General features: G+C 47.6%; 1 protein-coding gene across 1 annotated transcript in view; it reads left to right on the top strand.

Moving 5' to 3' along the window:
- Positions 1-23,591, top strand: part of LOC121872805 (keratin-associated protein 16-1-like) — a 30,660-nt gene extending 7,069 nt beyond the window's left edge. The window contains exons 3-8 of the mRNA XM_042375862.1: positions 18,789-18,956; positions 21,480-21,693; positions 21,851-22,039; positions 22,487-22,660; positions 23,079-23,237; positions 23,441-23,591. Coding sequence (XP_042231796.1) covers positions 18,789-18,956; positions 21,480-21,693; positions 21,851-22,039; positions 22,487-22,660; positions 23,079-23,237; positions 23,441-23,591 — 1,055 coding nt within the window. The remainder of the gene's footprint in view (positions 1-18,788; positions 18,957-21,479; positions 21,694-21,850; positions 22,040-22,486; positions 22,661-23,078; positions 23,238-23,440) is intronic.
- The last annotated feature ends 1,639 nt before the right edge of the window (positions 23,592-25,230 follow it).

The following is a 25,230-nucleotide window of genomic DNA, read 5'->3' as shown; positions in this document are numbered from 1 at the left end:
CAGACTTTGCTATGTATGGAAGCCCTGCGCATTTCATCCCAAATAAGTCGCTCATTAACTATCAAGATTAGGTCTATATATTATACTCCTATGATTAATTTTTCCCTTCCATCGATTAATTCTATCCAAATTGTTTCTGTAATCCGCTCAGTTTTTATTTCTTTATTTATTTCACACTTCAGATTATCCCTAACATAGATTGCTACTCCGTCTCCTTTCCTAATCTGCCTATCGGTATGGAATAATTTGTGATCTGCAATTTGGTATTCGACAGGTAACTCACGTGAGTCTAGCTGTATCCATGTTTCGGTGAATGCTATTATATAGATTTTTTCGGCACATACCAACGCCCTGATTTCATCCATAACTCCCTGCTTTCATCCATTTTGCTTCTCATATTCCTACTGTTTGCGTAGTAAACATTTAAGTTAGTCGTATTCTGAGTCCTCTCTTTGACGTGTTTTGGTTTTAACTCCCTGCCCAATTTTGTTTTGTCATCATCCCTAGCACTATTTCTCTGTAACCTTTCACTTTGTTTACCTGCTCCCACTGCTGTCTCCTCCACCACCGTGCTCATATGTTCCCCTAGCCGTTTAAGGACTTCGACAACTTTTGAACTGCCCTCTGGAGAGAGCTAGCCAAGGTTGTCACCCCAGCCCTTGACAGATGTACCCCATCCCAAGCATAAGGGTCCCTACTGCCGTAAAATTTGTCCCAGTAGTCAACGAATGGGACTGATATTGACTTTCAATAACTGTCAAGACGGCCGTTGACACCAACTGCCCTTGACAACCATTCATTGCCAACTCTCCTTCTAGGCAGGACATATGAGAGGGAATCCTCCCTTCACCCTAATACGTTCGATAGCTGTCTTGAACTTATCAAGGAGCTCCTCACTCCTACACCGGCCAATATGATTGCTTCCTTCACTAAGGCAGATGATGGGTTTGTTCCCATTACCAGACAAGATATTGTCCACCCTGTCAACTATATCTCCTACCCCAGCTCCTGTCAAGCAACCCTTATCCTATTTTTATTTTTACCACTAAAAGCTGTATCCAGGTACCGTACCTGGGAATCGCCAACAATTAAGGTTTTCGTACCTTCCTTGTCAGCCCTGTCCCTGACTATGCTAACGTCCAATTCGTCTATCAAGGGAATGAAAGAGTTGGTACACTTAGCTGTTGTTGTCGTATCCTTGGTGTGTTTTTTCGCCACCAGTTTGGTCGTTCCTCTCCTCACAACCTTCCATCCTCGCTATCACTTCCTTTAATTTCAAGATTTCTTCCTTGGCCCTCTCTAACTCGACCCCCAGAAGGGCACAGCCCTGTTCACAAGTAGCACTTGCCATACTCTCACACGATGATTCAATAGTGCACGTATTGCGCAATAAAAATCAAACCGATTTTGATTCCTTCAATATATTGCGTTATTCTTCAATACTTACCCTAAACTATCAATATTATTGCGCAATATAGGTTTTTGCGCAATAATATTGACTGTGTAGGGGCCGCATTAGACAGTTTGAGACAGGCTGATTCAGGCTTCTATAGCGGTTCCCCGTGTGCATTAACTAATAGAATTGTATTTGGACTATTTTGGCATCAAAATCTTTTTTTTTTATATGTTCAAGAACTCACATATATTAGAATGAAATATAATGCATCTTTGTTTTCAAAATTTTTATGAACTCAGACGTATTTACGATAGACCCATAATTCGGTGCTAGGAACATACAGTAGATGTAGTCGTCAGAAATGTTCCTACTGTGTGTTTTGACATGTTGTGAAGATTAAAATTATGATGCCGAGAATTAAACAATAAACGGTGTAGAAGAGGATAATTATGTTCACTCTAACAGTTATAAATAAATAATTACTTATGCATTATAAATATGGGTTGCGATGTTTATTTTCTGTTTGCGGGTCAACTATATAAACAAATGCTGCAAATGAGTGAAAACATGTTCTCAACCAACCACAAAACAACTACACCTTCCCAGTGAGCAACTCCATATGTGTGAAATTTTCCGATACCTGGTTATTGTTTCTTTACCTTCAAGGAGGAATAACACCACCAGCCAATACTCATCACCACCAGCCAGCACTCATCACCACCACAACCAGCCAATAACCATCACCACAACCAGTAAATAACCATCACCATCAGCCAATACTCATCACCACCAGCCAACACTCATCACCACCACAACCAGCCAATAACCATCACCACAACCAGTAAATAACCATCACCATCACCACCAGCCAATAACCATCACCACCACTAACAGCCAATAACTATCATCACCACCACCAGCCAATAACCATCATCACCACCACCAGCCAATACTCATCACCACCACCAGTCAATACTCATCACCACCAGCCAATAACTATCATCACCACCACCAGCCAATAACTGTCATCACCACCACCAGCCAATACTCATCACCACCACCACCAGCCAATAATCATCACCCCACCACCAACCAATAACTATCATCACCACCACCAGCCAATAACTATCATCACCACCACCAGCCAATACTCATCACCACCACCACCAGCCAATGCTCATCACCACCACCACCAGCCAATAATCATCACCACCACCAGCCAATAACCATCATCACCACCACCAGCCAATAACTATCATCACCACCACCACCCACAACCATCACCACCACCAGCAGCCATAATCATCAACACCAGCCAATAACCATCACCACCAGCCAATACTCATCCACCACCACCAGCCAATAACCATCACCACCACCAGCAGCCAACAACCACCACACCACTACCACCAACACTACTGCCATCACCTCCAGCAGCCAATAACTACCACACCACTACCACTGCTCACACCACCACCACCGTCACCACCACTACCACCACCACCACCACCACTCACATTCACCAACACTAACAACACTACCACCACCCACTACTACCACCAACACTAACACCACTACCACCAACACCAGCCAATAACCGCCACCACCACCACAAACACTACTACTACCACTACCACCACCACCACCACCAACACAATCACCACCACGACCATAACTACCGCCACTACCACCACCATAACTACCACCTCACCACCGCCACTACTCCAACCACCACCACGACACACACCACCACAAGTACCACCCCCACCACCATCATCACTTCCACCTTCACCACTGCCACCAACACCACGACCATAACCATCACCATCACCACCACCATCACCACCACCACCACCACACCACCACCAGCAACCACCACCAACCTCCCACCACCAACCATAACCACCACCACTCCTACTACCACCATAACTACCACCAGTACCACCACCACTAACCCCTTCACAACCACCACCACTAACTACCACCACCACTATACCACCACCACCACCACTAACCACCACCACCACCACTAACCACCACCACCACCACTAACTACCACCACCACTATCACTACCACCACCACTATCACCACTACCACCATTATCACCACCACTACCACCATCAGAAATACCCCCCCCACCACCACCATAATCACCACTAACCACTACCACCACCTCTCAGCCTCGGGGGAAAAAATGGACCATTGATCTTGGAGAACTAGAGGAAAATCACAGGATATCGGCACAAAAATTCTTTCATTAGTTGCTGGTAATTTGTGGCTTAAAGGTGAGTGTCGTGTAGTGGTGTTCAGCTTCCTCCCACCATTATGTGTACATCACTCTGTACTTGTTCATGTACTGTACATAATTCTCTCTTGGAACTTCACCACTCTGTACTTATTCCTGTACTTCACTCTGTACATGTTCCTGTACAACACCCTGTACTTGTTCCTTTACATCATTCAGTAATTTGTTCTGTACATCACTTGTACTTTTCCTGTCGCTCATTTTAAGTAGGACTTGTAATATATATGTTAAAGAGAAATTATATCAGTGAAAATCTCTTATTTTAAGATGTAATACCAATGTCAGTGTTGATTTAAGGGAACACACATATTATGATAACGTTTTCGTTATCACAATAGCCACCAAACAGCTTCTATATAAAAGAAACAATAATCTTCAGATAAATAAAATGCGTATTTATTGATATTCAAAAGAAACTTAAAACAAAACAAACAGGTTCAGATGTCGTTATCCATTTATGACTGGCGAGAATGACCTCTGAAGCTAAATGTAGTTATAACACCAATCAAAGATTAGAATTCACAATGATTCTAAATTATATGTAGGGCTATAATAACTCGGGTTTATTCTAAAGAAAATGTATTTTATCGAGATATTTTTGGGTTTATCCATTAGCTGTATTGGTTTCTTGGGCGCTGGGGTATGTGCACGTGACCCATACCCCTCCTGAGACGGTACCCACACCTGGCCTACAATGCCATTACCTACCACCACATCTGCCCACACTGCCATTACCTGCCACTACACCTGCCCACACTGTCATTAGCTTCCACACTGCCACCACACCTGCCCCACACCAACACACCTGCCACTATACATGTCCCACACCGCCATTATCTGCCACCCACACTGTCCCACACCGTCATTACTCCTCCCCCACACCTGCCCCACACCGCTATTACCTGCCACCATACCTGTCCCATAACGCCATTCCTGCCACCACACCTGTCCCACAACGTCATTACCTGCCACAAGACTTGTCCATAACGCCGTTATTTGCCACCACACCTGGCCCATACCCTCGCGACCTGCCACCACACACCTGGCCCATACCTCGAGACCTGCCACCTGGCCGCTCACCCCACCACCACCTGCCACCACACCTGGCCCACACAGCTCCACTTCCCACCACACCTGGCCCACACCCCCACCACCTGCCACCACACACCTGGCTCCACACCTCACCACCTGCCACCACACCTGGCCCACACCCCTCACTCACCTGCCACCACACCTGGCCCACACAGCCACACTTGCCACCACACCTGGCCCACGCCCTCACTCACCTGCCACCACACATGGCCCACACCTCACCACCTGCCACCACACCTGGCCCACACCCCACGACTCCTGCCACCACCTGGCCCACACCGCCATTCCTGCCACCACACCTGGCCCACACCCTCACCACCTGCCACACCACACCTGGCCCACACCGTCACATTTCGCCACACCACACCTGGCCCACACCCCCACCACCTGCCACACCACACCTGGCCCACACCACACACCACACCACACCTGGCCCACACCTTCACCACCCCACCACACACCTGGCCTACACCCCACTCACCTGCCACCACACCTGGCCCACACCGTCACACTTGCCACCACACCTGGCCCACACACCTACCCCCACCACAACCTGGCTCCACACCCTCACCACCTGCCACCACAACCTGGCCTACACCACATTTGCCACCACACCTGGCCCACACCTCACACCTGCCACCACACCCGGCCCACACCGACACCACCCACACCTGGCCCACACACCTCACCACCTGCCACCCCACACCTGGCCCACACCGCCACACTTGCCACCCCACACCTGGCCCACACCCTCACCTCACCTGCCACCACAACTGGCTCCACACCACCACCACACCACACCTGGCCCACACAGCCACACTGCCACCACACACCTGGCCCACACCCTCACCACCTGCCACCACACCTGGCCCCACACCCCACTACCTGCCACCACACCTGGCCCACACAGCCACATTTGCCACCACACCTGGCCCACACCACTACCTGCCACCACACCTGGCCCACACAGCCACACTTGCCACCACACCTGGCCCACACCCTCACCACCTGCCACCACAACTGGCCCACACCCCACTACCTGCCACCACACCTGGCCCATACCCCTCACCACCTGCCACCACACCTGGCCCACACCCTCACCACACCACACCTGGCCCACACACATTTGCCACCACACCTGGCCCACACCTCACCACCTGCCACCACAACTGGCCCACACCCCACCCACCTGCCACCACACCTGGCCCACAGCCACACACACCACACCTGGCCCACACCCTCACCACCTGCCACCACAACCGGCCCACACCCTCACCACCTGCCACCACACCTGGCCCACACAGCCACATTTCACACCACACCTGGCTGCTCACCCCCACCACCTGCCACCACACACACCTGTCACTACCTGCCACCCTCACCCCACCATCCGCCACCCCTCACCCTCACTCACCTGCCACCTCATCCTCACCACCCACCCCTCACCTCACTACCTACCACCCTCACCCTCACTCACCTCCCTACCTCACCCTCGCTACCTGCCACCACCCTCACTACCTGCCATCCTCACCCTCACTCACCTCCTACCTCACCTCACTACCTGCCACCCCTCACCCTCACTCACCTGCCACCCCTCACCCTCACTACTCCTCCTACCTCACCCTCTACCTGCCACCCTCACCACCTCCCTACCTCACCCTCACTACCTCCCTACCTCACCCCTCACTACCTGCACCCCTCACCCCTCACTCATCACCTCCCTACCTCACTACCTCCCCACCTCACCCTCACTACCTGCCACCACACTGGCCACTCACCCTCACACCTGCCACCACACCTGGCCCACACCTCACTACCTGCCACCACACCTGGCTGCTCACCCTCACTACCTGCCACCACACTGGCCCACACCCTCACTACCTGCACACACAGCCTCACAGCTGTGCCCTTACCACACCTGGCCCACACCCTCACTGCCTGCCACACACTGGCCACACCCTCATTTGCCACCACACCTGGCCTCACCGCCTGCTTGCCACCACCTGGCCCACACCCTCACTGCCATCACACATACACCGCATTACTTGCCACCACACCTGGCCCACCCTCTCTATACCACACCTGGCCACACCCTCACTGTTGCAGTAAGATAAGCTAGAAGAGAGAGAATAGAGAGGATATATAATAAGATAAACTAGGCAGAGAGAGGGGGGTGAGATAGAGATATAGTGTTGACAACAATTTGCTGACCAATCTGCTGAGGTGTTCAATACGAAAACATATGGCCCCTCGCCTCCCGGGAGATTTGCCCTCGAGGTAGTCTACTGATTTCTACAGGACAGACAACACGTTGGTTCAGACCACTAGACCCTAAAACGTGAGTGATCGTGAAGTAATAGAATCTGCTAAGAACTCCTAAGTAACTTTAATAAGTATTTGTGTACCGTAATTTAGTCATATTATACCAATTGTCTCCTGTATCAATAGTTATAACATGGAGTTATATTTAAGATGTTAACAGGCTATGTACTGTATATTGATTGTATTATTCATACTATGTGTCCTGAGATAACACCATTTGTTATGAAATTGTTCTTTAGGTTTGACCGAATTATATGGTACGCGTCAACGTTGAGGTTCTTTCTCCAGCAACAAACCAATAACGCTCCTATGAGCGTTAACACTCGCTACCTGCCACCACACCTGGCCCACACCGCCATTACTTGCCACCACTCTGGCCCACCACTCGCTACCTGCCACCACACCTGGCCCACACCGCCATTACTTGCCACCACACCTGGCCCACACCCTCACTACCTGCCACCACAACCTGGCCACACTCACTACCTGCCACCACACCTGGCCCACCCTCACCTGCCACCAAGCCTGGCCTACACCGCCATTACGCACACACACCTGGCCCACACCTCCCCACCTGCCACCACTGTGGCCTACACCGCCATTACTTGCCACCACATAGCCTAGTGGAACGAGTAAATTTGGAAATGTTAGAGGAGACAAACTATCAAACGGCGGAATGTTTTCATGTCACTCCGCTGTGCTGAATATTGGTATACCAGTAATTAGCATCAATTTTACATACACCCTTACCAAGACTCCGGAAGTAGTATTATAAAGTGATTTTAACTATTCTGCCTTTAAGGCAGGGTACGCCCATGTTAAGTGGTTTTGAGGGTAGCTGGTGATAATTCTCAATTATTTTGTTTGCATTATTTCAAGTCTCTAACACCTTATAGTCATCCAAGAATCAGTACAGGTGTGTGATATTTTTTTCAGTATTCTTTACATAAGCTAAGTAAATTATTTTAATCTTAGCTTTAGCAACATAAAGGGTTCTGTTTTTACTGTTGTAAAGATTTTGAGTTTTTCTATAAAAGAGAGCGATCAGCTGTAGAACGATATACGACTTTCATAAAGAGGAAACAAAATTAAGAGGTTTGGTTTTAATTTTAAACCTTTGGTGATCCTCGTCTATGATTACCAATTTGCTAAACGCGTTAATTTGCTTACAAAATAAAAACCAAGACTCTCACTATTTAAGCAGTTCAGGATCATTAGTATTTAGTGGTGGGGTGTTTTGGTGTGACTGATTATGATGAGTTATGGGGACATCAGAGGCAAGGTTTGGTGGAAGGGGAGAACAATTTTTTGATGGAGGAAAAAAAAGATTTTTAGGGGAATAATGAAGATTTATGAGAGAGAGAGAGAGAGGGCATAAAGGGCAGGAGAGAAAGGGGAGGAAACGTGACGTGGGTAATGTAGGACAGGTTAGAGAGAGGTAGGACGGGCAGGATCGGTAGGTGGGCAAGTTTAGGATGGTGTCAAGACCAAAATATCTGGACAAAATAAAAAATTAAACATATTGATTGTATAAAAACAAGCAAACAAACAGGCAAGTAAACAAACAAATAAACAGGAACCACCATATCATTTGTTGCTACACCTCCACTGAACATGTATTATTACCTTTATAATGTGTTTGTTACCTCGGTCTGTGGTGAAATGGGCTGTGAATTAATTAAAAAGTAATCTCTTATTTTCTGTGTCTGTGTCTCCGTTTCTCTTTTTTTCTCTCTCTCTCTCTCTCTCTCTCTCTCTCTCTCTCAGGGAATAAGCAAGGAATGTCGGATGTGATAATCAGAGGTCCGGCGGTCGTAGTAACATTACTTTGCTCTTTATCAGATTACCTGTAATAATTCAGCCTTAGGTAACATGTCTTGTATAACTTGCTTTCACGGCAGGGACGGTCGGCGGGAGGGTTAGGAATGGAGACGGATGATAGTTAAGGGAAGGGAGGGGTAGGGAGAAAGACTGTTGGGGGTTGTGGGGAAGGGAGGTGAAAGGGGAGGAGATCGTGGAAGTAATTTGTGGGGAGCGTGAGGGAACTGAGGTTGATTGAGGGAGGGGGGTGGGGCAGGGTAGTGAGATGCACGTAGGAAAGTACTTTTGACTTGTGTAGTTAAGGTTTTTTAGGCCAATATGATCGTATATAATCTTTGGGATCTTCGTCATTTATAGGACAAGTCTGAGTTACAAGTAGTTTAGATTCATGGTGCAATTTCGTCCAACTATAGACGTTGCTGCATTCAACAAGCATAATTTCAGATTGGTTTCCAAGCTACACTCTGAAATTCCAGTGCAATCTAAACTCTACTCTGTCTGTTAAAGCTTTCTGGTAATTCGGCGTAATTAGTCGTAGTTTGTTCTAGTGAGCTGATTAAACTCTGGTAAAATAAATGCTCAGGTAGTTACTGCATCGTTGACGCAGGGCACAGGACCCTCCGCTCAAAGGTATCAAGCTGCTGTGCCATCTGCTTCAGCTATACCTGCAGGCGGTACCAGTGTGCCATAGTCACCTCTGGTACACTTCTGCAGGTACAGTCAACAAAAAAAATTCTGCCCTAAGTGTTTTATACAATGACACCGGACCAAGAATTCGAACAACACTCATGGGTTTTGGCGTATCTTGTTAATTTCTCTGTATTACTGTAATACGTGATATACAAAATACATCGTATTAGTTACACAATGCATCATACAATCAAGTACTAACTATCAAATGAACATGGCCTCAGTCAGTGATCGTTGAAGGCCGTCACACAGGGATGCAGAAATTGTTGTTGTTGATTGTACATAATTTAGTACCACTGTATTGGACTAAGCAGGTTTAGTGAATTTGTGATATATAATACAAAAGTCGATTCATCAAGTATATGCCACTGAAAGAGATTTAATTAATTTCATTGTGTATTGATGCTGAGTTGTTAATTAATATTTTACCTGAATGATTTTATTTTTCTTTCAAACGTTTTATTACGGATATGAATATTTTCATGTTAGAAATACTTTTGTTCTGTCTCTTCCCCTGTAACATTTGATACATAATTACATATCAACCTTTAATAATTACAAGATTAAGATTCAAGTAAATAAGTCTATGTATTGCAATGGAATATTATTTTATTAGCTGAATATAATATTACTGACAACATCTGCATAGTAACACTCATCACCTGATCTACTCACTACTTACTTACTTTCACAATAAATTATGGAATACACAAATGATAATTATATTGTCCTTAAATTTTGAATTGTTTCTCGGGTCTTGGGAATTTATGAAATTGTTGCTTCAATCTAAAGACATGTAACTTTTTATTTTTGTTTAATTCCTGTAAGTTATGTGAATGTCAGCAGAATAAAGATCATAATTATGACTTCTAATTATTTTGTTATTACTGTTGCTATGTCTCTTAATTACTATCATTGTTACCAATATCTATATCTATCTATCTATCTATCTATCTATCTATATCTATCTATCTATCTATCTATCTATCCCTATCTATCTATCTATCTATCTATCTATCTATCTATCTATCATCTGTCTGTCTGTCTGTCTGTCTGTCTGTCTGTCTGTCTGTCTGTCTGTCTGTCTGTCTGTCTGTCTGTCTGTCTCTGTCTGTCTGTCTGTCTGTGTAATAATAATTAATAATAATTAACGGTTTATTGAAAGAGCATGGTAGCCGGAAGGCTGAAAATTTACAGTTACATAATTGGGGAATGGGTCTCTTGATTTACAAATAATATACAAGTAACATAAGTGATACAAATATGATCTATAATAACTAGGTGGGGAGAAGGTCAAACTACAAAGCATTTCAACATAGTGACAGTGGAGAATGTAAGATTGACTGGCAGTGAATATACTGGTTCATTACAAGTTATTGATAATATCTACAATGGTTGGGACTGGGCTGTTCTTATAGCGATCAATTCGTTGCTCGTACGGGCTGGATGCGGTTGTGGTGTCGAATAGCAATTCTCGGGCGAGGGATCTCAGGTGATAGTAGGAACCGGTGTCGAGGATGGTGCAGAAGCTTCTCACCAAATTTGCAGATGAGGTCGTGGTGATGATCAGTGAGAGCCGAGAGGGTCAGTGTGTTGAGCGCTTCTTGTGTAGAGTAGGAAGGGGAGAGAATAATCTTACATGCCCTCTTTTGCACTTTTCTAGGTGTTTATGTTGTGTGGCATTTGGGAGGGAAGACCAGGTAGGGGGCATAGGTGAGCTTGGGAAGTATGAATGTTGAGTAAACACAAGGAGCTCGGGTGCAGGAACTCCGAGGACTTGAGTCGGCGGGAGGTGGAGGAGACGGAACTGGAGGATTTGACAACTTCACTGACGTGTGGTTTCAATTTAGTTTGTTGTCTATGTTGACGCCGAGGAGCTTAGTGGAATCTACCCTGGGTGTGTTGGGACCTAAAGTAATGGAAGGGCGTGGGGCAACGTCGGAGAGGTTGATTTGCATAACCATGGTCTTGGTATGGTTGATGGTGACGTGGTTGTTGGTGGCTGAGTTTGGGTCTGTTCAATAAATCCTGAAGGGCGGTATACTCGGGGCAGAATTGTTGACGCTGATCCCAATGGTGGAGTCGTCGACATATTTCCAGCGAGCAGGGTTTCTCTTAGGGCATTATTGATAAGTATAAGGAAGCATAGTGGTCCCATCTTGGTGCCTTGGGGACGCCACAGGTGAGTGACTGAAGGTGGAGACAGCCCATCGGAAGTGTACAGCTTGGCGTCGGTTACTGAGGAAGTCTGTAAGCCATGGTATAAGACTTCTTCGAAACCCGAGGTTGATAGCTGTTGATGATTAAATTGTGGTCGACTAGGTCGAATGCCTTAGTGACATTGAAGGCAGCTACAGACGTTTTTCGTTTCTCCAGATGGCGGTATATGTAGTCGAGAAGCCTGACAAGACAGTGAGTGGTGGAGGAAGTTTTCATATTACCAAATTGCTGAGGATCTATGGCTCCTGTAATATCAGCTGAGTATTGGGTGATTACGGGTCGTAGTTGATTTAAGGTTGTGGGCTGGTTGACTTGGGCACTGGTGACACATAAGAAGTCTTCCAGTCAGTTGGACATCTGGCTTGAATAGAGAAGCATTGATGATGGAGCAGAGGGGTTTAGCAAGCTCCGGGAGAACTCCTTGAAGAGTTTCATTGGTAAGTCAGTGGGGGTGGTGGAGCGTTTAACTTTAATTTGTCCAGACGTTTGCTACTTCAAATTCTTCTACTAAGTCAGTGGGAAGGGCTGTCTGTCATATTTCCTGTGTTATGTTCACTCGCCAAAGGAAAGGTTACGGTAGACTTAGCTTCGGGAAAATTGTCGATAATGGCTAGTAATACTTGTGAACAGAGTTGTACCCTTCTGAGGGCCGAGCTACTGGCCGAGTTAGTGAAGGTCAAAGAAGAAAACTTGGAATTAAAGAAAGTGATAACGGGGATGAAGGAAGAAGACACGAGACAAGGAAAGCCAGTGTCTGGCGAAACTTAGGCGAATAGAAGCTTGGAGGAGAGGAACGACCAAAATGGTAGCGAGAAAATATACCAAGGAAACGACAACAGCTAAGTGTACAAACTCTTTAGACCTTTGATAGACTAACTGAACGTTAGCATAGTCAGGGACAGGGCAGGCAAGGAAGGTACGAAAACCTTAATTGTTGGCGATTCCCAGGCATAATACCTGGATAGAGCTTTTTGGTAAAAATATAAATAAGATGAGTTTGTTTGCCAGGAGCTGGAATGGGGATATAGTTGACGGGATGGACAATATCTTGTTCTGGTAATGGGACCAACCCATTATCTGCCTCAGAGCAGGAGGCAATGATATTGGCCGGTGCAGGAGTGAGGATCTTCTTGATAAGTTCAAGACAGCTATAGAATGCATTAGGCTGAAGGGAGGATCCCTATCATATGTGGTGTCCTCTCTTGAAGGAGAGTTGGCAATGAATGGTTGTCAAGGGCAGTTGGTGTCAACGGCCATCTTGACAGATATTGCAAGTCAATATCAGTCCCATTAATTGACTACTGGGACAACTTTTCGGTAGAAGGGACCTTTATGCGAGGGATGGGGTGCATCTCTCTAGGGATGGGGTGGTAACCTTGGCTGGCTATCGCGAGAGGGCAGTTCAAAAGAAGTCGAAGTCCTTAAACCGCTAGGGGAACATATGGGCACGGAGGTGGGGAGACTGCAATGGGAGCGGGTAAGCAAAGTGAAAGGTTACAGGAAATAGTGCTAGGAATGATGACAAAACTCAATTCGGCATTGGAGGACATATTCTAAAATGGATTAGTGCCTGGTTACAGGACTGGAAACAGTGAGCATTAACGGCACTAAATCCGATTAGATAACGTCACTAGTGGAGTACCCCAGGGCTCAGTACTTGGGCCATTAATATTTATTATTTACATAACGACATAGATATCGTAGACAGCAACATAAGCAAATTTGCTGACGACACTAAAATAGGGCGCGTAATTAAATCTGACGAGGACTCCGCAAAACTACAGGAAGATCTAAAAATAATCGAATAATCTGAAAAATGGCAGATGAAATTCAATGTGGACGACGATGTTATAGAAATCCGAATGTGTGAAGGTTTTAGGGTATTGATAAGTAGGAATCTTAAGCCAAGTAAGCAATGTGTATTTGCTCAAAACAAGGCTAATAAAGTACTTGGGTTCATACAAATGAGTGATAGTTACACGACTAGAGGTCATCCTAAAACTATATCTTGCGCTTGTGAGACCTCACTTGGATTACGCAGTTGAATTCTGGACACGTATTGCAGAATGGATATAGAATCCTTAGAAAGAATTCAGAGGTGAATGACAATACTAATTCCGGGCATTAGGAACCTTGAGCATTGAGACAGGTTGAAGCATCTTAATTTGCACTACCCTGAGAGACGTAGAGTGAGGGGCGATATGATAGAGGTGTATAAATGGAAGTCAGGGCTAAACAAGGGGATATTACAAAGGTACTCAAACTATCCAACCAGGAGGAGCCAACTCGTAACAATGGTTAGACAAATTTAGATTTAGGCGTGAAATAGGTAAACATTGGTTTGGAAATAGAGTAGTGGATGAGTGGAATAAGTTACAAACATCATCATTTACTCAAATACGTTGGATAGCTTCAAACATAGGTTAGATGGATATATGAGCAATAGGATGGGTGTAAATGGGACTGCCCAGTATGGACCAAAAGGCCCGCTGCAGTTTCCTCCATTCTTATGTTCTTGTGTGTGTGTGTGTGTGTGTGTGTTCCTTATGCATTTCCAGCGTTTAAGATTGACAGTTAAAATTTAGTAGTGATGTGAAGATGGCCTGAGGAAAGGTTGCGCACTATCTCTTGCCTCTCACCCTGGCGAATCCGTATAACTCATTACTCTTATTGTCCTTACGTGTCTCAGTAACCATAATGCTACAGGACCATTCTCACAAGCAGTACTCATAAATACATTTTCAAGCTAACAGATGCATCCAAGAGTCACCGACAAGGTTCAGAACTAACACTGTGAACCCGAGAGGTAGTCAGGTTCCTAATCTTGCACTGGTGTCTTCAACATCCTCTGACACGTTATTGAATTAGGAGACTGGACCAACAGTCACCACCACCATATTACAAACTTGTAGTTTGATTTACCAAATGCTTTTATATTTCAATGATTGGTGACTGGAACTGAGTCACTGACACGTCGCAGAGAACTGTAGACGACACCGACGACACTATACAACCTAGACGACACCGACTGCACAACACAACCTGTAGACGATGGCCACTACACTACACAACCTGTAAACGATGGTCACTACACTACACAACCCTGTATACGGCGCCCACTACACTATTGAACCTGTAGACGACGCCCACTTCATACACAGCCTGTATCCGACACAACCTGTAGACGACGCCCACTACACTATACTGTACAACCTAATGACGACGCCCACTACACTACACAACCTGTAGACGACGCCCACTACACTACGCAATCTATAGACAACGCCCATTACAATAATAGAACCTGCAGACGACGCCCATTATACTACACAACTAACGGCGCCCACTACATTACACAACCTGTAGACTACGCCCACTACTCTCACACAATCTGTAGATGGCACCCATCATACGACTACACACACTACAGAGAGACGAGGGAAGGATGACCTAATCTGACACTGGAACATCCAAGAGCATGTCATCTAATGGATAGGTAATTAGTCTTCGTCAAGATTATTAATCAACTTACCAGCCATCCCAATAATTAATTCAGCATCTCATCACCTTCCTGTGACTGGTTATCCATGTGAAATAACAAGTGATAATCATGATGCATGTTAAGTACCATACAGTCCATTTAGGCGTCTGTATGTCCTAGAGGTGGAGTATTTTCATTTTCTTGCTCATGATGCACCAATGAAACTTAATGTAAATCCAGGTCATTTACATCATCCTTCACAGAGAACGCTGTCACGTATCTCGCTCAGTCCATTTTATATTAGAAAAATAAAAAATAGAATAAGGGCAAACATAACTTTTAGCAACTAAACAATATATCATTAATATTGTACAGCATCGAATATTTTTTTAATATTTATAAAATGTAATTTAATTTGGGTCTTTTGAAAATAAAATAATAAAATACTCAACAAAACATTTTTATAATATTTATTTATGAAACTTTAACTGGAAGTGTAGTGTATCTTATATCTTCTAGCTATTTTAGGCATTTACTGAAAGTAGTTCCATTACATTTAATTAATCTATATATATATATATATATATATATATATATATATATATATATATATATATATATATATATATATATATATATATATATATATATATATAAAACAAAGAAGTATGTGTATTTGTGTGTCCACGAGAATCTTGGAACCTACTGCCGATCTGTAGTGATGATGGATGGTGTTAAATGTAGTGATGATGGATGAGTGTTATATATAGTGATGATGGATGGTGTTATATGTAGTGAGATGATGTTATATGTAGTGATGATAGGTGGTGTTATATGTAGTGATGATGGATGGTGTTATATGTAGTATGATGTTATATGTATGATGATGATATATATGTAGTGATGATGGGTGTTATATGTAGTGATGATGGATGATGTTATAGGTGATGATGGATGATGTTATATGTAGTGATGATGGATGATGTTATATGTAGTGATGATGGATGATGTTATATGTAGTGATGATGGATGATGTTATATGTAGTGATGATGGGTGGTGATATGTAGTGATGATAAGGCAATAAATAATACAGTTTAATGCTAAAAAATATACTTTGCTGTACCGTTGTAGTGGAACTTACATACACCGTTAATGAAATATTGATGAAGAAGAAGAAATTTTGGGGACTGAACAGTGAGACAATGAGCTCCCTGAGGCTTGGCGTCCTACCGTGCCTAGAAGCGAATGAGCCGCCCGGACCAAACTTGGCATGGATAGCAAGTGTCATGTGGAGATCTCAAAACAAACCTCCAACCAACCCGATCCGACACACCCAACCCGACCTGTTAAACCACACAGAGGTTGAAAAGGACGGAAATATGAAAGTCCTCAACTTAGCTCACTAACATGGTCTACCCAAACATTATCCACCACTACAAGGATCAAGGCTGCGTGAACGCAATTCTAGCACCAAAGAATGAAACAGTGGCTGAAATCAACATGACTACTCAGACAGCTTCCAGGCAGTGAGACCTCATTCAAATCTGTTGATACAGTAATCGACCAGGACCAAGCAGTCCAGTACCATGCAGAATTTTAATTTTGGAGCCCGCTGAATGCCTCCTCATCACCTCACACTCAAGATTAACTCCTATAATGCTCTTAAGAAATCTTGAACCTAGGGTGAAAGAGCTCCGGAGGCGTGATTCCTCTAGTATTTATTATAAATCTTTGCCAAATGAACGTTGTCCAGTATTGTATTTCAGATAATTCGGCAGTCCATAATTATTCACTGTTTCCTCACTATGGTGGTGCCATTTTTTTTATTTTACAGAAACTATCATAACTCTGTACCGTAAAGTATTTATGTCTTGAGAATAAAGCCATATGCATTCTGTAATTACCGCCAGATATTCAGTTATCTGTGATTTAAATACCGGGAGGAAAGATGAATTCTGAGACATCTTGTATCCGTCAAGTCTAGCCCACTTATGGGACCCTTTTCCCTCCTTGTCTTAGATAAAACTGTAAGGAATTAAGATATTTTCGACGGGTGTTATGGTGTCTGTCTGTTTCTCTAAATTTAGGTAACGATAGAATTTCACCCATTTCATCACAAACAAATTTAATAACTTTTTCAACGCCAATAGAAAATACAGTAAATCCTTTTTGAAATATGACACACATACTCAGTAGTTTTCTTTTCTGCTCTGAGAGCAATTCTCTCCCAAAACATAACAAATCAGATCTTGCATGCCAAGCCTATTTCTTCATACGATTTCAGCATCGAAGTCGTTACCATGAGATGATATAGAGGTAGGGACATAACATCATTCCTTGTGATCTGGATATTTGTGATCCAGCTGTAGTTGTACGACAAGTCAGTAGTGATAGTGATACTGATAGTACTGGGTCTCGTAGGATTGAACTTATACTTTGCTTCCTAAACGAATTCAAACCCATTTCAGTACAATATCCACCTGCCAGAATCCCCACAATGTAACTAATTACATTTTGCCGGATGTGTTCCTGGCAACAGCCTCGGTGGAAAATTTCTTGATTGTATTCCAGCTTAACAAAAGCATAAAGCCTCAACAATGCCTTTGCTTAATTTGAAACTATTTTCCGTCTTTAGATTTTATAAGCGACTGAATAACTCTTGTTCGAGCATTTTGTTTGTTCTGGAATTATTTGCTTTTACGCAAAAAAATGCAAAATGATAATTTGAAGGAGAAGGAAAGAAACTAGGAGAGAAAAGGGAAAAGAGAACAGTAAAATAATTAATATAAGAAAAGGTGAGAGAGAGGATATCAGAATTAGTCAACCAACAACCAGTATCGTTAACTTATTCTCGTTCCCAATTAGTTTTAAGCATTGCCCCAAAAACAAATCTGACAACAACACTCATTAGCCCCACATAGATTTTAAATGTATTTTTTCATAACTTTTTGTCGAAGCCACTGTCTTCATTGTCATGAAATGAATGACTGCAAATAAAATTGCTATTGAATTTTTACCATTACTTTATTTCAAATTGTGTATTATACAGTAATTATAATATTGAACATGAAATCCAACTTTCATTGAATGTCATTTCGGTTGGTGGCCATTTCTTGAATCCATGGGGATAACTTTGTCAGGTCACATCTGATATCACTTTCCGAGTTCAGTCTATTTCAATCTTTTGCTGCTGATGTTCATGAGGAACGAAGCATAAGGACCCAAAATTACAACCATCAGTTCTGTCTGATGGACTCTGTTCCCAAAAATGCCAAATTCCCCCATGGAAGTAATTTACACCAAATTGGAAAACCATGTTAACCTCTGCAAGCGTAAAGACAAATCTGGTACGATATGTTAAAAGTTTCCGCTTTATGTAGTTAATATTCATCATACTATACCTGTTTTATAAAGTGAGACTGGTCCAGCCGTGTGTGCAGTGTGCTCCGGTCTTTGCAGTGTGCTCCAGTGTTCTGCAGTGTGCCTCCAGTCTGTGCATTGTGTTCCAGTCTTGCAGTGTGCCTCCAGTCTGTGCAGTGTGCCTCCAGTCTTCTGTAGTGTGCCTCCAGTCAGATGCTTCCAGTCTGTGCAGAGTTCCTCCAGTCTTTGCAGTGTGCCTCCAGTCATGTAGAGTGCTCCCCATCCTTTGCAGCATGCCCCCAGTCTTGCAGTGTGCCTCCAGTCTTTGCAGCGTGCCCCCAGTCTTGCAGTGTGCCCCAGTCTTTGCAGTGTGCCTAGTCTTTGCAGTGTGCCTCCAGTCTTTGCAGTGTGCTCCAGTCTTTGCAGTGTGCCCCATCCTTTCAGTGTGCTCCAGTCTTGCAAGCCCAGTCTTGCAATGTGCCTCCAGTCTTGCAGTGTGCTCCAGTCTTTGCAGTGTGCTCCAGTCTTTGCAGTGCCTCCAGTCTTGCAGTGTGCCTCCAGTCTTTGCAGTGTGCCCAGTCTTTGCAGTGTGCCCAGTCTTGCAGTGTGCTCCAGTCTTTGCAGTGTGCCCAGTCTTGCAGTGTGCTCCAGTCTTTGCAGTGTGCCTGTCCTGCAGGTGCCCAGTCTTGCAGTGTGCTCCAGTCTTTGCAGTGTGCCTCCAGTCTTTGCAGTGCCTCCAGTCTTTGCAGTGTGCCTCCAGTCTTGCAGTGCCTCCAGTCTTGCAGCGTGCCTCCAGTCTTTGCGTGCCCCAGTCTTTGCAGCGTGCCCCCAGTCTTGCAGTCCTAGTCTTTGCAGTGTGCCCCAGTCTTGCAGCGTGCCCCAGTCTTTGAGCGTGCCCTCAGTCTTTGAGCGTGCCCCAGTCTTTGCAGTGTGCCCCAGTCTTGCAGTGCCCCCAGTCTTTGCAGTGTGCCTCCAGCCTTGCAGCGTGCCTCCAGTCTTTGCAGTGTGCCCCAGTCTTGCAGTGCCCTCAGTCTTTGCAGCGTGCCCCTCAGTCTTTGCAGGTGCCTCCAGTCTTTGCAGTGTGCCTCCAGTCTTTGGAGTGTGCCCCCAGTCTTTGCAGTGTGCCCCCAGTCTTTGCAGTGCCTCCAGTCTTGCAGTGTGCCCCCAGTCTTGTGGTGTGCCCCCAGTCTTGCAGTGTGCCCCCAGTCTTGCAGGTGCTCCCAGTCTTTGCAGTGTGCCTCAGTCTTTGCAGCGTGCCCCAGTCTTTGCAGTGCCCCCAGTCTTTGCAGCGTGCCCCCAGTCTTTGCAGTGCCCCAGTCTTTGCAGTGTGCCCCAGTCTTGCAGGTGCCCCAGTCTTGCAGCGTGCCCCCAGTCTTTGCAGCGTGCCCTCAGTCTTTGCAGCAGGTGCCCTGCCTTTGCAGCGTGCCCCCAGTCTTTGCAGCTGCCCCCAGTCTTGCAGTGTGCCCCCAGTCTTGCAGTGTGCCCCAGTCTTTGCAGGCCCCCAGTCTTGCAGTGTGCCCCCAGTCTTTGCAGTGTGCCCCAGTCTTTGCAGAGGCCCCCGTCTTGCAGTGTGCCCCAGTCTTTGCAGTGTGCCCCCAGTCTTTGCAGTGTGCCCCCAGTCTTTGCAGTGTGCCCCAGTCTTGCAGTGCCCCCAGTCTTTGCAGTGTGCCCCCGTTTTGCAGTGTGCCCCCAGTCTTGCAGTGTGCCCCAGTCTTTGCAGTGTGCCCCAGTCTTTGATGTGCCCCAGTCTTGCAGTGTGCCCCAGTCTTTGCAGTGTGCCTCAGTCTTTGCAGTGTGCCCCCAGTCTTGCAGTGTGCCCCCAGTCTTTGCAGTGTGCCCCCAGTCTTGCAGTGTGCCCCCAGTCTTGCAGTGTGCCCCCAGTCTTTGTGCAGTGTGCCCCCAGTCTTTGCAGTGTGCCCCCAGTCTTGCAGTGTGCCCCCAGTCTTGCAGTGTGCCCCCAGTCTTTGCAGCGTGCCCTCAGTCTTTGCAGCGTGCCTCTAGTCTTGCAGTGTGCTTCCAGTCTTTGCAGTGTGCCCCCAGTCTTACAGTGTGCCTCCAGTCTTGCAGTGTGCCCCCAGTCTTTGCAGTGTGCCCCCAGTCTTTGCAGTGCCCCCAGTCTTGCAGTGTGCCCCAGTCTTTGCAGTGTGCCCCCAGTCTTGCAGTGTGCCCCCAGTTTTGCAGTGTGCCCCCAGTCTTGCAGTGTGCCCCCAGTCTTTGCAGTGTGCCCCAGTCTTGCAGCCCCCAGTCTTGCAGTGTGCCCTCAGTCTTGCAGTGTGCCCCCAGTCTTTGCAGTGTGCCCCAGTCTTTGCAGTGTGCCTCAGTCTTTGCAGCCTGTCTTGCAGTGTGCCCCCAGTCTTTGCAGTGTGCCCCAGTCTTTTGCAGCGTGCCTCTAGTCTTTGCAGTGTGCCTCCAGTCTTTGCAGTGTGCCCCCAGTCTTGCAGTGTGCTCCCCAGTCTTGCAGTGTGCCTCCAGTCTTTGCAGTGTGCCTCCAGTCTTGCAGCGTGCCTCCAGTCTTTGCAGCGTGCCCAGTGTTTGAAGTGTGCCCAGTCTTGCAGCGTGCCTCCAGTCTTTCAGCGTGCCTCCAGTCTTTGCAGTGTGCCTCCAATCATTGCAGAGTGCCCCATCCTTTCTTCAGCATGCCCCAGTCTTTGCAGCGTGCCCCAGTCTTTGCAGTGTCCCTCCAGTCTTTGCAGCGTGCCTCCAGCCTTTGCAGTGTGCCTCCAGTCTTGCAGCGTGCCTCCAGTCTTTGCAGTGTGCCTCCAATCATTGCAGAGTGCCCCATCCTTTCAGCATGCCCCCAGTCTTTGCAGTGTGCCTCCAGTCTTTGCAGCGTGCCTCCAGCCTTGCAGTGTGCCTCCAGCCTTTGCAGTGTGCCTCCAGTCTTTGAGTGTGCCCCCAGTCTTTGCAGGGTGCCCTCAGTCTTTGCAGCGTGCCCTGTCTTTGCAGCGTGCTCCAGTCTTTGCAGCGTGCCCCCAGTCTTTGACAGTGTGCCCCAGTCTTTGCAGTGTGTCCCCAGTCTTGCAGTGTGCCCCCAGTCTTTGCAGGTGCCCCCAGTCTTTGCAGTGTGCCCCCAGTCTTGCAGTGTGCCCCCAGTCTTTGCAGTGTGTGCCCCAGTCTTGCAGTGTGCCCCCAGTCTTTGCAGTGTGCCCCAGTCTTTGCAGTGTGCCTCCAGTCTTTGCAGCGTGCCTCCAGTCTTGCAGCGTGCCTCCAGTCTTTGCAGGTGCTCCAATCTTTGCAGAGTGCCCCATCCTTTGCAGCATGCCCCCAGTCTTGCAGCGTGCCCCAGTCTTTGCAGTGCCTCCAGTCGCGAGTGTGCCCAGTCTTTGCAGCGTGCCTCCAGTCTTTGCAGCGTGCCTCCAGTCTTTGCAGCGTGCCCCAGTCTTGCAGTGTGCCTCCAGTCTTTGCAGCGTGCCTCCAGTCTTTGCAGTGTGCCTCCAGTCTTTGCAGTGTGCTCCAGTCTTTGCAGTGCCTCCAGTCTTTGCAGTGTGCCTCCAGTCTTGCAGTGTGCCTAGTCTTTGCAGTGTGCCTCCAGTCTTGCAGGCAGTGTGCCTCCAGTCTTTGCAGTGTGCCTCCAGTCTTTGCAGTGTGCCTCCAGTCTTGCAGTGTGCCTCCAGTCTTTGCAGTGTGCCCCAGTCTTTGCAGTGTGCCTCCAGTCTTTGCAGTGTGCCTCCAGTCTTGCAGTGTGCCTCCAGTCTTTGCAGTGTGCCCCCAGTCTTGCAGTGTGCCCCCAGTCTTTGCAGTGTGCCCCAGTCTTTGCAGTGTGCCCCCAGTCTTGCAGTGTGCCTCAGTCTTTGCAGTGTGCCCCAGTCTTTGCAGCGTGCCCCAGTCTTGCAGCGTGCCCTCAGTCTTTGCAGCGTGCCTCTAGTCTTGCAGTGTGCCTCTAGTCTTTGCAGCGTGCCTCCAGTCTTGCAGCGTGCCTCCAGTCTTTGCAGCGTGCTCCAGTCTTGCAGCGTGCCTCCAGTCTTTGCAGCGTGCCTCCAGTCTTTGCAGTGTGCCTCCAGTCTTTGCAGTGCTCCAGTCTTGCAGGTGCCCCAGTCTTTGCAGTGTGCTCCAGTCTTTGCAGTGTGCCTCCAGTCTTTGCAGTGTGCCCCCAGTCTTGCAGTGTGTGCCCCCAGTCTTGCAGTGTGCCCCAGTCTTTGCAGTGTGCCCCCAGTCTTTGCAGTGTGCCCCAGTCTTGCAGTGCCCCCAGTCTTGCAGTGTGCCCCCAGTCTTGCAGCGTGCCCCCAGTCCTTGCAGCGTGCCCCCGTCTTGCAGCGTGCCTCTAGTCTTTGTAGCTGCCTCTAGTCTTTGGTAGCTGCCCAGTCTTTGCAGCTGCCTCCAGTCTCTGCAGCGTGCCTCCAGTCTTTGCAGTGTGCCTCAGTCTTTGCAGTGTGCCCCCAGTCTTTGCAGTGTGCTCCTCAGTCTTTGCAGCAGTGTCCCCAGTCTTGCAGTGTGCCTCCAGTCTTGCAGCGTGCCTCCGTCTGCAGCCGCGGCCTCCAGTCTTGAAGTGTGCCTCCAGTCTTTGCAGCGTGCCTCCAGTCTTTTGCAGTGGCCCCCAGTCTTTGCAGTGTGCCTCCAGTCTTTGCAGTGTGCTCCAGTCTTTGCAGTGTGCCTCCAGTCTTTGCAGCGTGCTCAGTCTTTGCAGTCGTGCCCAGTCTTGAAGTGTGCCTCCAGTCTTTGCAGCGTGCCTCCAGTCTTTGCAGCGTGCCTCCAGTCTTTGCAGGTGCCTCCAGTCTTTGCAGTGTGCCCCCAGTCTTTGCAGTGTGCTCCAGTCTTTGCAGTAGTGTGCTCCCAGTCTTTGCAGCGGGCTCAGTCTTTGCTGCTTCCAGTCTTGCAGCGTGCTCCAGTCTTTGCAGGCGTGCCAGTCTTTGCAGCGTGCCTCCAGTCTTGCAGCGTGCTCCAGTTCTTTGCAGCGTGCCCTAGTCTTTGCAGCTGTGCCTCCAGTCTTTGCAGCGTGCCTCCAGTCTTTGCAGCTGCCTCCAGTCTTGCAGTGTGCCCAGTCTTTGCAGTGTGCCCCCAGTCTTTGCAGCCCCCAGTCTTTGCAGTGTGCCCCCAGTCTTGCAGTGTGCCTCAGTCTTTGCAGGTGTGCCCCCAGTCTTTGCAGTGTGCCTCCAGTCTTTGCAGCGTGCCTCCAGTCTTTGCAGCGTGCCTCCAGTCTTGCAGCGTGCCTCCATCTTTGCAGTGTGCCCCCAGTCTTTGCAGTGTGCCCCCAGTCTTGCAGTGTGCCTCCAGTCTTTGCAGTGTGCTCTCCAGTCTTTGCAGTGTGCCTCTAGTCTTGCAGTGTGCCTCAGTCTTTGCAGTGTGTGCCTCCAGTCTTACAGGTTCCAGTCTTTACAGTGGCCCAGTCTTGCAGTGTGCCTCCAGTCTTTGCAGCGTGCTCCAGTCTTGCAGATGTGCCTCCAGTCTTTGCAGTGTGCCCCAGTCTTGCAGTGCCCCTCAGTCTTTGCAGTGTGCCCCCCAGTCTTGCAGTGTGCTCCCCAGTCTTTGCAGTGTGCCCCCAGTCTTGCAGTGTGCCTCCAGTCTTTGCAGTGTGCTCAGTCTTACAGTGTGCCCAGTCTTTACAGTGTGTCTCCAGTCTTACAGTGTGCTTCCAGTCTTTGCAGTGCTCCAGTCTTTTACAGTGTGTCTCCAGTCTTACAGTGTGCCCCTCAGTCTTGCAGTGTGCCCCCAGTCTTTGCAGTGTGCCCTCAGTCTTGCAGTGTGCCCCAGTCTTGCAGTGTGCCCCAGTCTTGCAGTGTGCCTCCAGTCTTGCAGCTGCCTCAGTCTTTGCAGCGTGCTCTAGTCTTGTGCAGCGTGCTCCAGTCTTACAGTGTGCCTCCAGTCTTGCAGTGTGCCTCCAGTCTTTGCAGTGTGCTCCAGTCTTTGCAGTGTGTCTCCAGTCTTTGCAGTGTGCCTCCAGTCTTTGCAGTGTGCCTCCAGTCTTGCAGTGTGCCCCCAGTCTTTTGTGTGCCCCAAGTCTTGCAGTGTGCCCCCAGTCTTTGCAGTGTGCCCCCAGTCTTGCAGTGTGCCCCCAGTCTTTGCAGTGTGCCCCCAGTCTTGCAGTGTGCCCTCCAGTCTTGCAGTGTGCCCCCAGTCTTGCAGTGTGCCCCCTGTCCTTGCAGTGCCTCAGTCTTGCAGTGTGCTCCAGTCTTGCAGGTGCCCCCAGTCTTTGCAGTGTGTCCCAGTCTTGCAGTGTGCCTCAGTCTTGCAGTGTGCCCCAGTCTTGCAGTGTGCCCCAGTCTTGCAGTGTGCCCCCAGTCTTGCAGTGCCCCCAGTCTTGCAGTGTGCCCCCCAGTCTTTGCAGCGTCTCAGTCTTTGCAGTGTGCCCCAGTCTTTGCAGTGCCCCCAGTCTTGCAGTGTGCCCCCAGTCTTGCAGTGTGCCCCAGTCTTTGCTGTGTGCCCCTCAGTCTTGCAGCGTGCCTCTAGTCTTTGCTTCAGGTTTAGTCTTTTGCAGTGTGCTCCAGTCTTTGCAGTGTGCTCCTGGGGTCTTTGCAGTGTGCTCCAGTCTTGCAGTGTGCCCCCAGTCTTTTGCAGTGTGCTCAGTCTTGCAGTGTGCCTCCAGTCTTTGCAGTGGTAGTGTGCT

Source organism: Homarus americanus, unplaced genomic scaffold, assembly GCF_018991925.1.
Source record: "Homarus americanus isolate GMGI-L3 unplaced genomic scaffold, GMGI_Hamer_2.0 scaffold39155, whole genome shotgun sequence".
Lineage (NCBI taxonomy): Eukaryota > Metazoa > Arthropoda > Malacostraca > Decapoda > Nephropidae > Homarus > Homarus americanus.
This window is presented reverse-complemented; position numbering and strand designations above follow the sequence as displayed.